This window comes from Aquila chrysaetos, chromosome Z (genome assembly GCF_900496995.4).
Source record: "Aquila chrysaetos chrysaetos chromosome Z, bAquChr1.4, whole genome shotgun sequence".
Classification (NCBI taxonomy): domain Eukaryota; kingdom Metazoa; phylum Chordata; class Aves; order Accipitriformes; family Accipitridae; genus Aquila; species Aquila chrysaetos.
The window spans coordinates 28571989-28587987 of record NC_044030.1 but is presented as its reverse complement, the minus strand read 5'-3'; the positions used below and the strand labels follow the sequence as shown (position 1 = coordinate 28587987).

The 15999-nt window shown below is 37.2% G+C and overlaps 1 protein-coding gene across 1 annotated transcript in view; it reads left to right on the top strand.

Moving 5' to 3' along the window:
• Positions 1-15175, top strand: part of FAM174A (family with sequence similarity 174 member A) — a 53964-nt gene extending 38789 nt beyond the window's left edge. Inside the window, exon 3 of the mRNA XM_030004225.2 lies at positions 14348-15175. Within this exon, the coding sequence (XP_029860085.1) occupies positions 14348-14384 (37 nt within the window). The 3' untranslated portion in view covers positions 14385-15175. The remainder of the gene's footprint in view (positions 1-14347) is intronic.
• Positions 15176-15999: the final 824 nt, after the last annotated feature.

Below are 15999 nucleotides of genomic sequence, written 5' to 3'. Positions count from 1 at the left end.
TGTTACAGAAACACACGGTCAGAGCAGGGTAACATGCAGGCAAAATCTCAGCTTCCTCCTCTCTCTACCCCAGTGCTGGCCACACAGCCACCTCAGCTGTGGTCACTGGGTGAGTAACTGAAAGATGGCAGAGGGTACAGGTGCTGGAAACCCCGCAAGAATGGGAGATATGAGGGCTAGCATTTCTTCCTCTGTGTGTGTATGTTTACATACAGAAAGGGCATACTCTTTCTTATAGTGATCTTTTTGTCTTCTATCACTGGCCCTATAATTAATTTTGTGGGCAACACATCACTTTATAACATATCATTTGCACTTCAACATTTAGTGGCATTTCCTAGCACTTTTTGCAGATCCTGCTTAACTCATATTTTTTTCATCCATTGTCTTTCTCTCCCTTCCTCCTTCCCTCAAAGGGTACAGCCCTCTTCTGTATTACCACAGCTCTTCACCCTTCTTGGACAAAGCCAATTGCATTATTCAAATATTCAAAATATTTGGGTCTGTGACTGTGCTTGTGTATTGCTTATTCAAGAAGATGCCCAAAGATTCCGCTACCACATTATGTCTGGTACACAAAGAATAAACCTGTTCAGCAATGACATGGAAAACTTGAGGAAATGTTGAGAATGGCTGTGCTATGGCTGGTTCAAGATGACAGGCAAAATAGGATGCAGCTTAGGGGCTGGGAAAAAACAGGAATTCCTTCTCTTCTGCCCCACAAAAAGCCAAAATATTTATCAGTTCCAGCCTTCCAAAAGTCCTTGTATCCTTTGATTTCTCCTGTTTACCTTTGTTAACCCCAGATTCTCCTATGGAGGCTTGCCAGTACTCTTCTTGCTCTTTGAATGTCACCTGAAAGTGAATACTGCTACCAAAGGATGTTTCCTGTATGAAAATTCAACCTGAGTGATGTTGCTGAGAAAGGTTGGTCAAACACTGGCTGCAACCGTGACTCATGTCTAAGAGCTACTAATTAAACACTCTAAAAATGGCAGATTAGTTTTGCTAGTTCATTGTGCTAATTTTTCAGACTGGCAGTGTCCTGACAAACTTGTCCCTTTCTTTCTCCTGTCATTTCAAGAGATGGAATAGTTCCACAATAGCAGATGAAGAGTGACACTGAATCTTATTATCTCATTTTAGTTGTTAGTCAGGTAGCAGAAATGAAGGTGCCAGGACACAAACTATTGGTAAGTAGACCAGAAAAATGTCAGACATCAGTAGACTACTTTCTGCCCCTATTGCAAAACCTTGGAGATTTTAGAAATTACTGTAGACTTACCTGTGTAATGTCCTGGAATGTGCTCTAATAAATGCTTGTTTCCTCTCTAGGATGAGCCCAACATACTCATAAAGAAAAAAAAACCAAAACAAAACACAAAGCTTTACATCAAAAGCAGCAACTCTGTATGCTGATTTAGTGAAAAATGGAACAGGAAGCTAAGAAATATATATAATTTCATAGTTTAAAAATCATTAGGGTTTTGCTGAAAAGGAGTAAACATTCATCAGTTTGAAAGGGTGGCTGATTGCCTAAATTGTAAGTGTAAGCTTTCCTCCAGCCTTCAGATGCTTAAAATTTCAATAGCATACATTGCTGCAAAGTTTTGTTAAATTAGCCATTCTGGATACCAGCTTCTCAACCAAGAGGAAAATCTGTGCTGTAAACTCATTTTGGAATAGGTCAGATACCTGAAGACCTGTTCAAACCTTTAGCAGACTGTATTTATGGAAGGGATGGACAAATACTCAATTTGCAAAAAGATGGGATTATTTCTGCTCACCTGTTTCTTACTTCCCTTAGACACAGAGTAGTTAGTCACTTCATATAAAGCAGTTGTGTTTGTTTTATAATTAAGTGGGGGGAATAGTAGGAGGGTAGTTAGTATGCATGTATGTACGTATGTACATACATACATACTACCCCAGACAGGAATGGAAGTGTTTACCTGACTGCTTTTCAGGAAGAAATGAGGGGACAGTGACAATCAGCTAGAACTGTGGTGAACACCTTGGAATGGGAACACTTCCAGCCAGCAGAGTTAGCCTCAGAAGATGTCAGGCGAGGGTTTCATATTCTTTTGCATGAGAAAATAAGTACACATCTGTGTAGCAGCCCACTTTCACCAGGTCAGTTCTACCTATCAACTTGCAGGCAGATTTTTGTGCTTGTGTGGAACACCAGTAAAAAAAAACCTGAGTCTGCAGCACAGCTCATAGGCTCAGATCCAAAATCTGTAAAATATGATCAAGTAATTTGGGATGGAGGTTAGACATGAAACACTCATATTATTCATGATATACTTTTACCTCACAAGAGTTTCAATTATTGTCAGTGCTCTTCATAAATCTGAAACATCTGATCGAAACAAACAGAAATATTTGCCCTTTGGACATTTTTCTTCAGCTTTTATTTTCTTTCTGATTAATGTGTTCAGACACCTGTACAACTTCACCTTCTGAAGTCTTTTTGTTCTCAGAAATAAACATTGCTGACTGCATAGGTGAGATGCTGATTATGAACTCTTTATGCAGTGCGTTGCATTTACACTTTGATCACCAAGTCTGTCATTTCCAAAGGCAGATATTTGTGATGTCAAAAGCAATGGCAAGGACTTATTGGCAATGCCTGCATCAAGCTTACAGTGTAAGACAAGTGGACAGATTTTTGTCAATTGCTGCAACCAGTTTGGCAAAGATAAATCACATGGTTTTGCTGAATTACCTTTGTTTCACTAAGCAATAGCCCTTTTACTGAATTTTTCATGATGAACAAAATAATGTGTCTTTAATTTTTTATTATTTTCCTGTTCTTTCTTTTTCGTTCTTAATTTTGTAAAGCAGCTGCTCAGATTATAAATTATCTATCCATACAATGGCCTTTCATGCTTGCCCAAGGTTTAAGCACTTTTTATATCTGCTCTTCATTGTCCTCTGCTTGGCCTGCCTTAAACTGGACCCCTAGGGAACAAGTGCTGCATAGTATTCCATGGCTTATCATATATCTCCTTTAGGACTTCATTTTGTATTTCTCTCCAGCATGGAACAGTAATAGATTCTGTAACTCTCCTTTTATAATGTATTCTATTTATTACACACATCTAATGGAGCTGCATGTCATACTTCAGTTACTTCACTGTGCATGTTTAATAACCTGCTATATATTAGAGAACAAACATTAGTCCAAGAGCCTTTGCTCTTCACCAGTGTGGTTAGTTACATTAGTAAGGCTGAAGATGCTTCTGTATGTGAGCACATGTTCAAAATTGGACATGTATGATAAATATTACTGTGTTAATAAAAACCCTGAGTGTCCCAGCATTCTTTTTTGTCTGTAGCTGTTTTTAACAATGGAACAAATCCTTTCTTAGATTGTGTTTCTTGGAAAAGGGCAGTTTTGTGAGCAGTTTGAGGTAAGAAGAACTGTAGTATTTCTCGAAAGTCCACATTCTCAGTTGCAATTTAATGAGAAAAGAAACCTTATATAAGGGAGTAAGTGAGAGGGCATGTAGAAATTCATAGTCTTCCAGATAATTAACTTAGCCAGACATAACCATTCCCCCTTTTCCCCTTCTTAGTTGTATTACACACACACACACACACACACACACACACACACACTCTATGGCTTTCTGTATGAATATGCAACAGGAATTAAGATTACATGAGCAACATACATATTTCAGTGAGCTATAATTTCCACTACATTTGTAATGTTTTCTATTCCTCTTCAAGCAAACATACTGGCACTTCATTTCATATATAGTAGGTCACAAAGAGCTCTCTCCTATCCCACCCAGTGTCCTTCTGGCACTATTTCTGTAGTATTATTCAGAAGACATGTTGCTCCTGTGCTCCAAATTCAGTAAAAGGTTTGTCTATTTGTTTGGCAGTTAATAAAACTTGAAAAATATCTATGAACTGCCAAATTCACACTCTTATTATCCGTTCCTGTCAGAGCTTATTTAATATGAGAAAGATTCAGCAGGACAGAATAAGAAACATTTGAGGAAAGAAAAGGACAAGACCCTCCATAAATTTCAGCCTTGCAGATAATAGCCATTCTTGCCTCCTTTGAAGAATATTTCATTTATTTTTATTGTTATTTTATGTATTTTAAACTTCATCAAACACTTGAAACTGGATTTTGGTTTATGAGTGTGAGCTTCTATTGGGTAACATTCAAAATAAGGGATGTAACAAAAATCTGAAGTACTGATGTCTCATCATGGTGGAGAGTATTATGCCTTTGGATCTACATTACCAAGAAACATAGTATTCCAAAATATGTTTTGGAGATAATACAATACATAAAAATGAATAAATACACATACACATTGCAAACATTTTGTGCCACTGAATGAACTTTAAAGATTGTTTTTATGCTTGATAGATATTAAATTAGATATTCCTAAGTGTTCTTAATTGTGTGTAAATTGCACCTTTTTCTTTCATCTTTCATTTTAATAACAATTACTGTAAAGCTGAATAATGTCTGTTGTGCAATTTCTTGATGCAAAAAATCATTCCCAGTAGAATGAAACATTATAAACTGTGCAAAAATAACATCTCTGTTTTTCTTTGGGTCTCAGTTTGATTACACTGCATTGCAAAGGAAATGCTATTGCAGGTAAGTTCCTGCTTTTAGCCCGGCTTTCTAAGGAAACAAGCTTCATGACCACATTATCTGCCTGCATGAGTATAAAAGTCTTTCTGCTAGCCTCTCATAATAGTGAAAGACACTGGCCCATTTCATCTAGATATAACACAGAGAGAGATTATCTTCCTATACACTAAAAAAAAAAAAAGGAGAGAGAAAAAAAGAGGTAGTCAAATAGAGAAGAGAGACCCCAGAGAAAACTACAAACTTAACCTATTAAACTGAATACAATGTGTGCAGGAGTGATACAGTGGAAACCAGAATGTATTAGTTCCATTGAATATGGAATTGTTTTTTTCCTTTAGCCAAACTAGCAGTTCACATTCCTATAAAACTGCCCAAGCTCTCATGATGTATAAAGCTTCTCCTGCAGAAATTGGAAAAACACTGTACACAGCAACCATATTGACTCCTGTGAACACAGCAGGTATGCAGATACTTGAAGAAAGTTTCATTCCTGTGAAATTGTTAGACCACCTAGTCCCAGCATTTTAGGTTTGGTGCATGATAAAAATCTCAACAGGTTTCCAGCTCCAAAATTCTTTCAAATTATAACTTTTTGTAAATGTGATATTTTTCTTTTCTTTTTTTTTTTTTTTTTTTAGATCCATAGGTCCAATGTAATTAATATTCAATAAAGAAGGTTCTTAAGAAGGAGAAACAAATTTTAGACATTTTAATAATTCACTGTTCTCTGCTGTGGTCTGAAAAAACATATCAGACTTTTTGGAAAGCCCTGTACCTAACAAGAACTCAGTGATTATTCCTCAAAAAGGAAAGACTTTTATTCAAAGTAAATTTATGAATGAGATAAAAGACTTTAGGCAATCTAGTATGGCAGAAGGATCATTTATTTCTGAAGTATTAGCAATAAAATTTAGCCAAGACCATAACACATATTGGGGGTACAGTAGTACATAGTGTTAGCAGCACTGCATAAGGCTCTAAAATAGACTAGAATAGAATATTTCAGTTGGAAGGGACCTACAATGACCATCTAGTCCAACACCTGACCAATTCAGGGCTGACCAAAAGTTAAAACATGTTATTAAGGACATTGTCCAAATGCCTCTTAAACACTGACGAGCTTGGGGCATCGACCACCTTTCTAGGAAGCCTGTTCCAGGGTTTGACCACCCTCTCGGTAAAGAAATGCTTCCTAATGTCAAGTTTGAACCTCCTCTGGTGCAGCTTAGAGCCATTCCCAGGCATCCTGTCACTGGATCCCAGGAGAAGAGATCAGCATGTCCCTCTCCACTTCCCCTCCTCAGGAAGCTGTAGAGAGCAATGGGGTTGCCCCTCAGCCTCCTTTTCTCCAAACTAGACAAACCGGAAGTCCTCAGCCGCTTCCTCACAGGAAATGCCTTCCAGCCCTTCCACCAGCTTGGTTGCCCTCCTCTGGACGCATTCAAGTACCTGAACATTGTTTTTAAATTGTGGCGCCCAGAACTGCACACAGTATTCATATTCAAGGTGGGGCTGCACCAATTCTAAATAAAGTGGGATAATCACCTCTTTTGACCGGCTGGTTATGCTGTGTTTGACGCACCCCACGATGCAGAGGTTTACCCCTCTGGGCTGCCAGGGCACACTGCTGACTCATATTGAGCTTACCATCAACCAGCACCCCCAGATCCCTTTCTGCAGGGCTACTCTCTAGCCACTCCTCTCCCAATTTATACTTGTGCCCAGTATTACTCCATCACAGGTGCACAATCCAGCATTCAGACTTGTTAAATTTCATCCCATTAATCATTGCCCAATGCTCCAATCTGTCTTGATCCCTCTGCAAGGCCTCCTGTCACTCGTGATGGCCACCTGCACCTCCTGGTTTAGTATCATCAGCAAACTTACTAATGGTGCATTCAACTCCTGCCTCTACATCAGTGATAAAAATATTGAACAGAACTGGCCCTAGAACTGAGCCCTGAGGAACACTGCTGGTGGCTGGCTGCCAGCCAGATGTAGCCCCATTCACTACAACCCTTTGAATTCTGCCCTTCAGCCAGTTCATCACCCAGCACACCATGTACCTGCTCATCTCACAGTTGGACAACTTGTGCAGAAGGATGCTGTGAGGGACAGTATCAAAAGCCTTACAAAAATCCAGAAAACCAACATCCACCACCTTCCCTTCATCCACTAGTGGGTGACCTTATCCTAGAAGAATACTAGATTAGCTAAACAGGACTTTCCCTTTGTGAACCCATGTTGACTGTGCCTGAGATTGCATTTGCCTTTAAAAGCCTTTCAGCAGCACCCAGTATGATGTTTCCCATAATTTTTCCAGGTACTGAGGTTAGACTAACAGGTCTGTAGTTTCTTGGGTCTTCCCTCACGTCCTCCTTGTGAATTGGAATAATGTTGGCTATCTTCCAGTCAGTGGACACCTCCCCAGACTCCCAAGACCTTTGGTAGATGATTGAGCGGGGTCCTGCTATAATATCTGCTAGCTCCTTCAGTACTCTGGGATGAATCCCACCAGGCCCCATGGACTTATGAACATTCAACTGATGCAACTGATCCCTTGCAATTTCTGTGTCCACAAATGGAAAGTCATTATTCCTGCAGTCACGGTCCTCCAACTCAGGACCAGGCAGCCCAAGGACTGTCAGAATTGTTAAAGACTGAGGCAAAAAAAAGCATTGAATGCCTCTGCTCTTTATCTTCATCCCTATTTGTCAGGTGACCGTCTTCAACAAGTATTGGTCCAATGTTTTATTTAGACCTCCTTTTGCTATTACAGTACTTAAAAAAGCTCTTGTTGTCTGACACAACACTAGCCAGTTTCAACTCTAGGTCAAGTTTGGCCTTTCAAGCCTTCCCCCTGCATACGTAAACCAGGGCTCTGTAATCTTCCTGTGAAGCCTGACCTGTCTTCCAGAGATTGCACAATTTCTTTTTCTGCCTGAGTTCCAAAAGGAGTTCCCTGTTCAGCCAAGTTGGTCTCCTGCCCCACTTGCCTGAATTTTGAGACAATGGAATTGCCTGCTTCTGTGCTTTTAAAAGGTGGTTCTTAAAAACCGACCAACACTCATGGACTCCTAAGCCCTCAAAAGCAGATTCCCAGGGGACTGTGCTGACTAGCTACCTCAATAGCTTCCCCCTCCCCAAGAAGCCAAGATAGGAAGTGGAACATCATACACAGAACATGGGTTATTACTTTGAAGTGATTCAGCTGTGATGGTACAACAGGAAATGGAGATCACTGCAACCAAAGGAATCAAGTCTCAGAGTGGCTGCCTTCAAATCCCAACACTCAGACTAGAGACCGTACCCAGCATCTAATGTTTATTCTATGGCTGGACTTGATTTTCTTCCCTTTTCCTTTTCAGTCATGCTTTTTTCCTGTGGTTCTAGCTTTTTATGTAGATACTTCATTTTTTTCTGAAGCAGTAAGTGATGGAGGTTCTGTCACTCTCCTGATGCATTTTTCCAGTGCCAGCTGGCACTTCTAGGAAATGGCAGCTGATTTCCTAGTTCATATTGCCTAATTTCACTTTCCAACCACTTCATCTTACTATGACTTTCTCTGAAAGACTAAAAAGCTCCAAGAATCGATGGTCTTTTCCATGTCTGACATACTCACCAAGTTACTTCTAAACCCTTTTTTACAGAAACTGAGTAGACTGAACTTTAATACACTATTTTTTTTTCCCCCAATTCTTGTATTATTTTTGCAGTTCTTTTTTTGAACTCTTTTTGGTGTTTCTACTTCATCTGGAAATGTAGATGCCAGAAGTGGAAACAATGTCCTAGCAGAAGTCTGTTCACACAGGCTAAAGCATGTTTCTCCATTTTGTTATTACAGAGAGTTCATGTTGAGTCCATTACCTCTGATGATCCACTGGTTTCCAAAGAAATCTCTCACCCTATTTATACAGTCTTTTATTTGTGCTCTAGATATATACTACCTTTAGCTGTATTAAATCCATTTAGTCTGTCTGGGACCATTTAACCAATGGTTAATGGTTTGAACATTCAGAACATTCTAACATTATTATTATTATTATTAACAGAATGCAGTCTCTATACTACAGTTGGTGATGACTGTTTCTTAAAATGCTTTAACTATCTCCTATTTCACCATCTGTGTATATGATTATGTGAAAAAAATCAGTGTTGAATGAATTGGTAGTAGAAGAAATTCTAGTTAAACAATTCTAGTTAAACATTTATAGTAGATTACTGGAAAATGATAATGATTTTCATCTTCATTTTCATGGGGACCAGCTTATCCAACATAAAGCAGAATGGACAAGGGAAGAAAAAGTAGTCAGATCTAGCAGGTCCATTAAAGGACAGAAGGGGAAAACCAAGTCCTGATAAAGGCACAAGCCTTCGCTTACACTTTGATTTTTCAGATTCATGGTGGTGACTCAGGAGACTAATTTTCCTTTGCAAACATTGCTGATGAACACAACTTGGGCTGCTTTCTGGCACTTAAGCACTGCACAGCCTGCATCCTTAAACCTAAACATATTTTACCTCCTAAACAGAATAGCAAGCTGTCTATTGGAATCGGGTTTGAGTCCTAACTCCTAAACTGGGTCTGAGAATTTTCTAAAAGACAGTTTCTGGTCCCCTAAAATTGCCTGTGATCATTTTAACATAGTGACAGAAGAGCTTGTTAAGTTTTAGTACTTGAATACTACCTGGCACTGCTTAATTTACAGCATAGACTAAGTACAGTTGAAAGTCCTAATACCATCTCAATAAGGCAATGGGTAGTGTGTAGGAGCCAACACCTGCTACTCTTTGGATATTACCTCCAAACATTGGCTATCAAAAGCTTGCTGCCATGAGCTTACATCCTCACAGAGCACAGTTTGAGAGAAATTGGCCCTCCTTCGAGGAAGCAACTATTTGTCATTACTCCTCTCATCCAACATTGCCCTCAGAGCTGACCCTGCTGTAGTCAAGGCCTGGGCTAGAGATGTCCTGAGGCCTCTTCCAGCCTGAATTATCTGTCCTGTGACGCTATGGCCCTTTGATCCTAAAGCTCAGTGTAGCTTATTTTCCAGAGACTCATAGCATAAGGCACCATGGGTACAGATGTGGAAGTATGATAAAGCCACCACAGCAGTGCTTAGGTCTAACAACACATCTTTTTTACCTCTTTACTTCCCAACTTGTTTTACAGCTATTCAATGTGTTGGTTCTTCTTCTGCTAATTGAGACTGTACTGACATTACTGTGTTCATTGTGTTTGCCTGCCTTATTTTATTAATGTGTTACTAAAAAAAACCCCACCAAAACCAAAAACCAAGGCTGAACTTCTAGGACATACACTGTTTCTACTGCCATGTAATGAATGTGAATAAACAGAAAGCAACATGGTTTTTTTCTGTAAGATAGTCTTCAAATGTTTTCCTTTAATAATTTGCTGGATAACTACTGCTAAGTTTATAGTTGCATAAATCTAATTAGTCATGGACATTTACCAGCCAATGATTTTCACTTCACTTCCTCTGCATACATAACTACCCTATATAACTTTTATGTTGTCTAATACAGTGTAAGTGATTTTTAGTGTTGACAATATTTAAGTTTTACTGCAAGGAAGTATAAATAAAGTGTAGCTCAATTTAAGTTGTCAAACAAAGCCTACACCACATTTGTCTAGCTTTGTATGACAGAAGGCCACTCCAAAGGTCAGTTTGCATGGATTAAATGGATGTGTCCTGAACTGGAGTTTAAATAGGAAATTAAATTACATTCCATTAAGTTACAGCACATCCACTGTACAAGAGACGGAAAATAATGAAGCTAATATGGCTAGGCAGACATTTCTTTAAGTAAAAATACGGTTGAAGTCTGTTCTTCAAGACTGCTATGAAAAATATTTGGTATGTTGTGTTTATATTTTCTCTAGGAATTTGGGGGAAAGAGGTTTGGTTTGTTTTGTCTTTGCAAAAAACAATAAAAAGAAGTTGATAAAATCTATCCATTACTGACAGTTGTTCAAGCTCCAAAACAGAGAAAAATAGGCAGTCACAGAAGCAGAATGGGTGGAGTTGGTCAGAATTTTTTTGCATAAACATGAGTTCTTTAGTAAATGCCAATATCAGAAGCAGAATAGCTTTGATAAATGCAAAACATAACACAGGTTGAGTTTCTTGTCTATTTGGATAATAGGCTGTTTCTAGGTGGAAACAAGGAATATGAACTTGACCAAAAAGCCAAGAGAAAGCCAGCACAGGGAATTTAAAAGGAGAGTGGCATAATTAGATGGGTTTTACAATTATTTTGCATTAAATGTTTAATTATTTTTTATAGCATTGACATTTTAGTTTATGAACAATTAACACAATATTTTCTTACTTAGACTTCTGATTATAAAGCAAAAAATGTCTATTTTTAATGGATGTAATCAGTTAGCAAAAGACATATGCTGTTTGCTGGTGCACAGTGTAATCTCTATAAATTGTTATTGATATAATCAATATAGTGAAGTAATAGGATAACAGAAAAAGGTTGTTTCCTAAGAGAATTAGAGCACAATTTGAATTATTCAATTTTCTCCTGCTAAGAGCAAGATTACACAGAGAAATTGAAGTTTCTAAAATAAACTGTTGGGGTCTGTTGCCATCCTCTCCTAGCCATTTGATATACTCAAAGGCAGCCCAAAAACCTGTCTAAATCCTCAGTTATTCCATATCTACAAGACATTACTGAGACATGTTACATGCTCTTTCCCATCCACTCTTGATTGATTTTGTGTGTTTTGTTTAGTTTTATGGTTTATGCTACTATATCAAGGAGTTCAAAATATTAAGCTGGCCATTTCATTTTAGTTAAAGAATTACTGGTTATTTTATAGATGTCTTAGGAAGCATCATTTACTCACATAAAAAAGAACTTACTGAAAATATGAAAAGACAGCACTGTGTCATACATGACCTTCCTATGACAACATTTTAGAATACAAATTTCATGATGCCTATGAATATCAGTAACATTATGAGTATCCAGTTGTTTTAAATGCCTTACAGAAGACATGTTCAAGTTGAAACTAATGTAATAAATACCAACATTTCTGCATTTCTGCAAGTGTAATTTTTTTAACTCTTCCATACAGGTAAATGTTTCAGCATAGAATGGACACTTTTAACTTTTTATGTTACTTAAAGCCATGGGGATACTGAGAATATAAAGTACTTTAAGATACCAGCCTTAGAAAAAGGTTATATTGAGGAAATATGGGAAATATATTGAATGTATTATGGGCTTGATTGCAAATAGTTAAACATATAGACTGGATGTACACAGAAGTGATTCCAGTGTACTTATTAAGTAACACCAAGTAAGGATAGCAGTAGTGATAAGGATAGTTGTATAATATTCCAAATATTTATGTGGCTATCTGGTTCTGCTGCTGTTTATCCAAGCCTTAAACAGTTTGTAAACTGGAGATCTCCAGCTGTGCAAGACTAAACATGTTTATTCTGCTCTAAAGCCATCTTTTCTGTAAGTATCTGGGCAATTAAAAGGAGCAATTATTCAGAGAAATAAAGCTACTAACAGCAAATATTAATGCTAATAGGAAGAAAGTTCTGCCAAGTTAATCAAGAGGATTATTCTAGGTATTTGACCCTGAGCATTACCTTGAACAGATATATTGCAAAGCACTCAACATTACTTTTATGAAAGTAAAAATAAGCTTAGATTAGGTACTTATCAAAATCCTAAACTACTGACTTCTTGAAGCATTTGACTGTGATGGTTTCCTAAAAAATTTTTATTCCAATAAAATCCCCATTTACCCAGGGTAAATGTCACACATATGGAACTACGAGACAGAAACCGTTTTCTTTTTGAACAATGAAAAAAGTGATACATGAAGAAAAAGTTGTATTCTGTTTGATCTAGCTTCATGCCTTATGGACAGAAAAAAATCTGGTAGGGACTGGACCACATCAACTTTTCAAGAAGGAATTAGTCAAAGAACTGCTTGTCAAAACTGAACAGAAGCAGCTCATTCAGATTTCAACAAAGCCCTTCTCACAAGCTGAAACCATGAGAGGCAAAGACTAAGCGTTGGATTTCTCATCTGGCCACTAAGAAATACTACATATTTGATACAACCAGAACTTATCAGAGATTAACATCTTACTAATCTCTCATGAATTTCTCTAGAAGACCATAATAGTATTGGAACAAAACTACAACTGAAATACTACTCTCAACTAACAGTGCACTGAAGTTTGCACCTGTTTCAAGAAAGTCTTTGTAAACTGTCAAACACTGGGAAATTTCTAGATGCAATTCTAGTCTAACCTCCTGCCTGCAGAACATTTAATATGTGTTTTTTCTTTTAGACAGGTTACAATTTCCACATTGTAAAAAAACCCAAGCCTCTCAAACATATGTATCTTTTAGATGTCCACAAAGGCTTTCATATGAATAAGAACCTGGAAGTGCTGAAGCTGTTTATTTGAGAAAGTGAGAGATATGGTTCATGTCTAAGTGATGGGTTTTTTTCTTTTTTAGGATATTTTTGCAGTTGCTGGACTATGTTTATGATAGTTCTAAAACTCCATGGGAACTCAGCTTTGGTTCTATTTTTGGTTACATTTTATAGATATAAACATCGCCATCTCTTGTTGAGCCTGCAATGTCAGATTTCATAGCTTTATAGAAGAAATGCACCCAATTCTTGTAGGAATTCTAAAGAGAATCAGAGGTGAGGTCTTCCACAGTGGTTCAACCTGCCTTCCTCTGACACTTTTTCTGCTGTATGGTCTCAGTCCAGTTTCACTCATTGTCCTTCATGCAGCCATGTCTTTGGAAGATCGGATGCTATTTAAGATAGCTGCATAGTATTGGAGCACATCATGGCTCAAGATTTTTTCTCCATGTGCCTCTCTACCATGTCATTGTTTTACTCCCCAGTAAGAGAAAGTGGTTTTGAACAGTCTTTTATCCATTTTATATGCAGGATATCCAGGTGTATATTGAGTACTCAGGTTTGTATAACTTCTCCTATAGGAACTTAGATTATTTAATTTTAAAATTTAATCATTTTCCTGGGATTTGTGAAGGGGCTTAAGCTGTGACTGCATCATCAGATCAATGGCATAGGGTGGCAAAATCAAAGACACACGTTTGTCTGAAGTGGGAACTTAAAAATTCCCAAGTCTCTGCCATACAACCAGAAAATCAGAAGTCCTGGGAGACTAGCAGAGCTGTTGGTTCCCAGAGCTCCTTCGAATGTTTTCAAACAAAATTTGTTTGGAATCTACTTTTTGGAAAATTTTAAAAAAATAGACAGGATGCAATATTATTTATTGTTATACTCAGAATAAAGTAGTCATTCTTCAGAGTTTCTTACAGAAACTTATCCTCCTATCACTGTCTATAAAGTCATAAATGTAATGGAAATTTACAGACAGCAGTTGTTCACTGCTTACCATAACGCCCCTAAATTAAGACATCAGACTTCAAAGGAAGTCATTTCCTAGCCAGCATAAAATTAAAATTGATTGCCAGGCATTTTGCCACAGGATGTTGTGCCTGAAAAACATATGGACTTAACAAATTTGGGAAGCAGAAATCCATTGTTATGTGTTAACCATGGGAACAGAAGAGCCACAGCAGAATTTCCAACTTTCTGAATTTTGCTTTTCGGGGCCAAAGAAAATTTTTCATGTACTTGCCTGTTTCTACCTTCTTTCTCTACAGATCCAGTAGTTACCAGTGTCTGAGATGGCATACCTGAGCAGAAGCAACTTTGGTCTTCTTTTCTCAAGGCTAGGCTGTCCCAGAAAGGATAAATTCACTGTGAATGGGAAGGAGAACATTTGCTGGAAGGAGACCATTTGCGGGAAATAGCAAGAAACTTGGAACTCAGATTTTGTTGCAAGAGCATCTACTTTTCATTGTAAAAGCATGAAGAAATCTTAGCATGCATTGAAATCTATTATAACTGCTCAGCTTTACAGAGCTGTCTAATGCAGCTATGCCTGTGCTTAAAGTACATCCTTAAATGTCTTGTTAACGGCCAGGAGCAAATATAACCAGAAACTCCAGTTTTCATGATCCATAAGCTTTAGTTCAGGTCAAAATAGATTTCTTTACCATCTAGTAAGAAACAAAATAATGGAATAGTTATTAAAATACAAAAAAGATGAAAATCATTGTGTTGAAAAGAATGAGGTGCATACCTTTTCCTGGGAATATAATATGTATATGTTTCTAATTACGGGCTAAACTTTCAAATACTTTAACCTATCTGGTGTTAGTCCAGTAATTCTACACCTGCACCCATATTTACTGCATTAGAATAAGAATATATGTTTAAATATAATGATGTGCTTCATTTGTATTAGGTAAGCATGAAAACTATTATAATATAAATTATCAGGTCTATCATCCTTCACATATACTGATACTGCATTTGCTAAAATATTGTTTCAATTTGGTTCTGGTTTTTAAATTTGTTTCAAATAAACAGCTTCAGTTTTGGTGTTTGAATTGAAACAGTTAAAACAATTTTCCGTCTGAAACAGGGTTTTCCATTTTTTCTATACAACAAGGAAAATAAAGAATAAATTACTTCACTAAATATATAAAAAAAACCCCAGAAAATATTTAAATAATTATCAGTGTTTTATTTGTAACCTTTCATAAAGGTTGTGAAGAAACATTAGTACAGAGGATATTACAGCAATTCTTCTTGCAATGATGGGCTTTCATTAAAATATAATTGACTTCAGCAACATTTACACTCCTCAGATCAAAAGCAATGGTATGTAACAGGTTAGGGTCCAGTACCTGTACATGTCCAAAAGAAAATGTTTTATTATTATTAAAAAAATACATTAAAATGACAAACTACTGTACATCCCCCCCCTCAAAAAACCCCGAACCCAAACCAAACAACAAAACCCAGTTAGCTTCTACACTTTGAATGGAACAAATTTTTCAAAAATTAGTCTGGCTGTTTTTTCAATATCTGAGGGCATTTCTAGCACATCTTGAAGATATACACACAAAATATACAATAGGAGCCTAAATTAGACATAGCAATAAGTGAACAGTAATCAAATGGAAAATGGTACTTTGGCAACAAACCTATCTTAATCATACAGCAACTTCCACAAATTATTCAGTTCATTGCACAAATGGAGTGTATTAAACTTTCTCATTTTATCTTGCTTGGGGTAATTATAAAGAATGTACAGTCTGAAAACTAATTAAAGGGAAAGTCTAAACAACAGCAAAGGCTAATGAATTTTAAGCAGCATTCACAGATAAGTGGTGGGGGAGTTTTTAAAATTTCTTATTTAATACATGTGGACACTGAATACTTGCTCAAATGATACCTTCTTGGT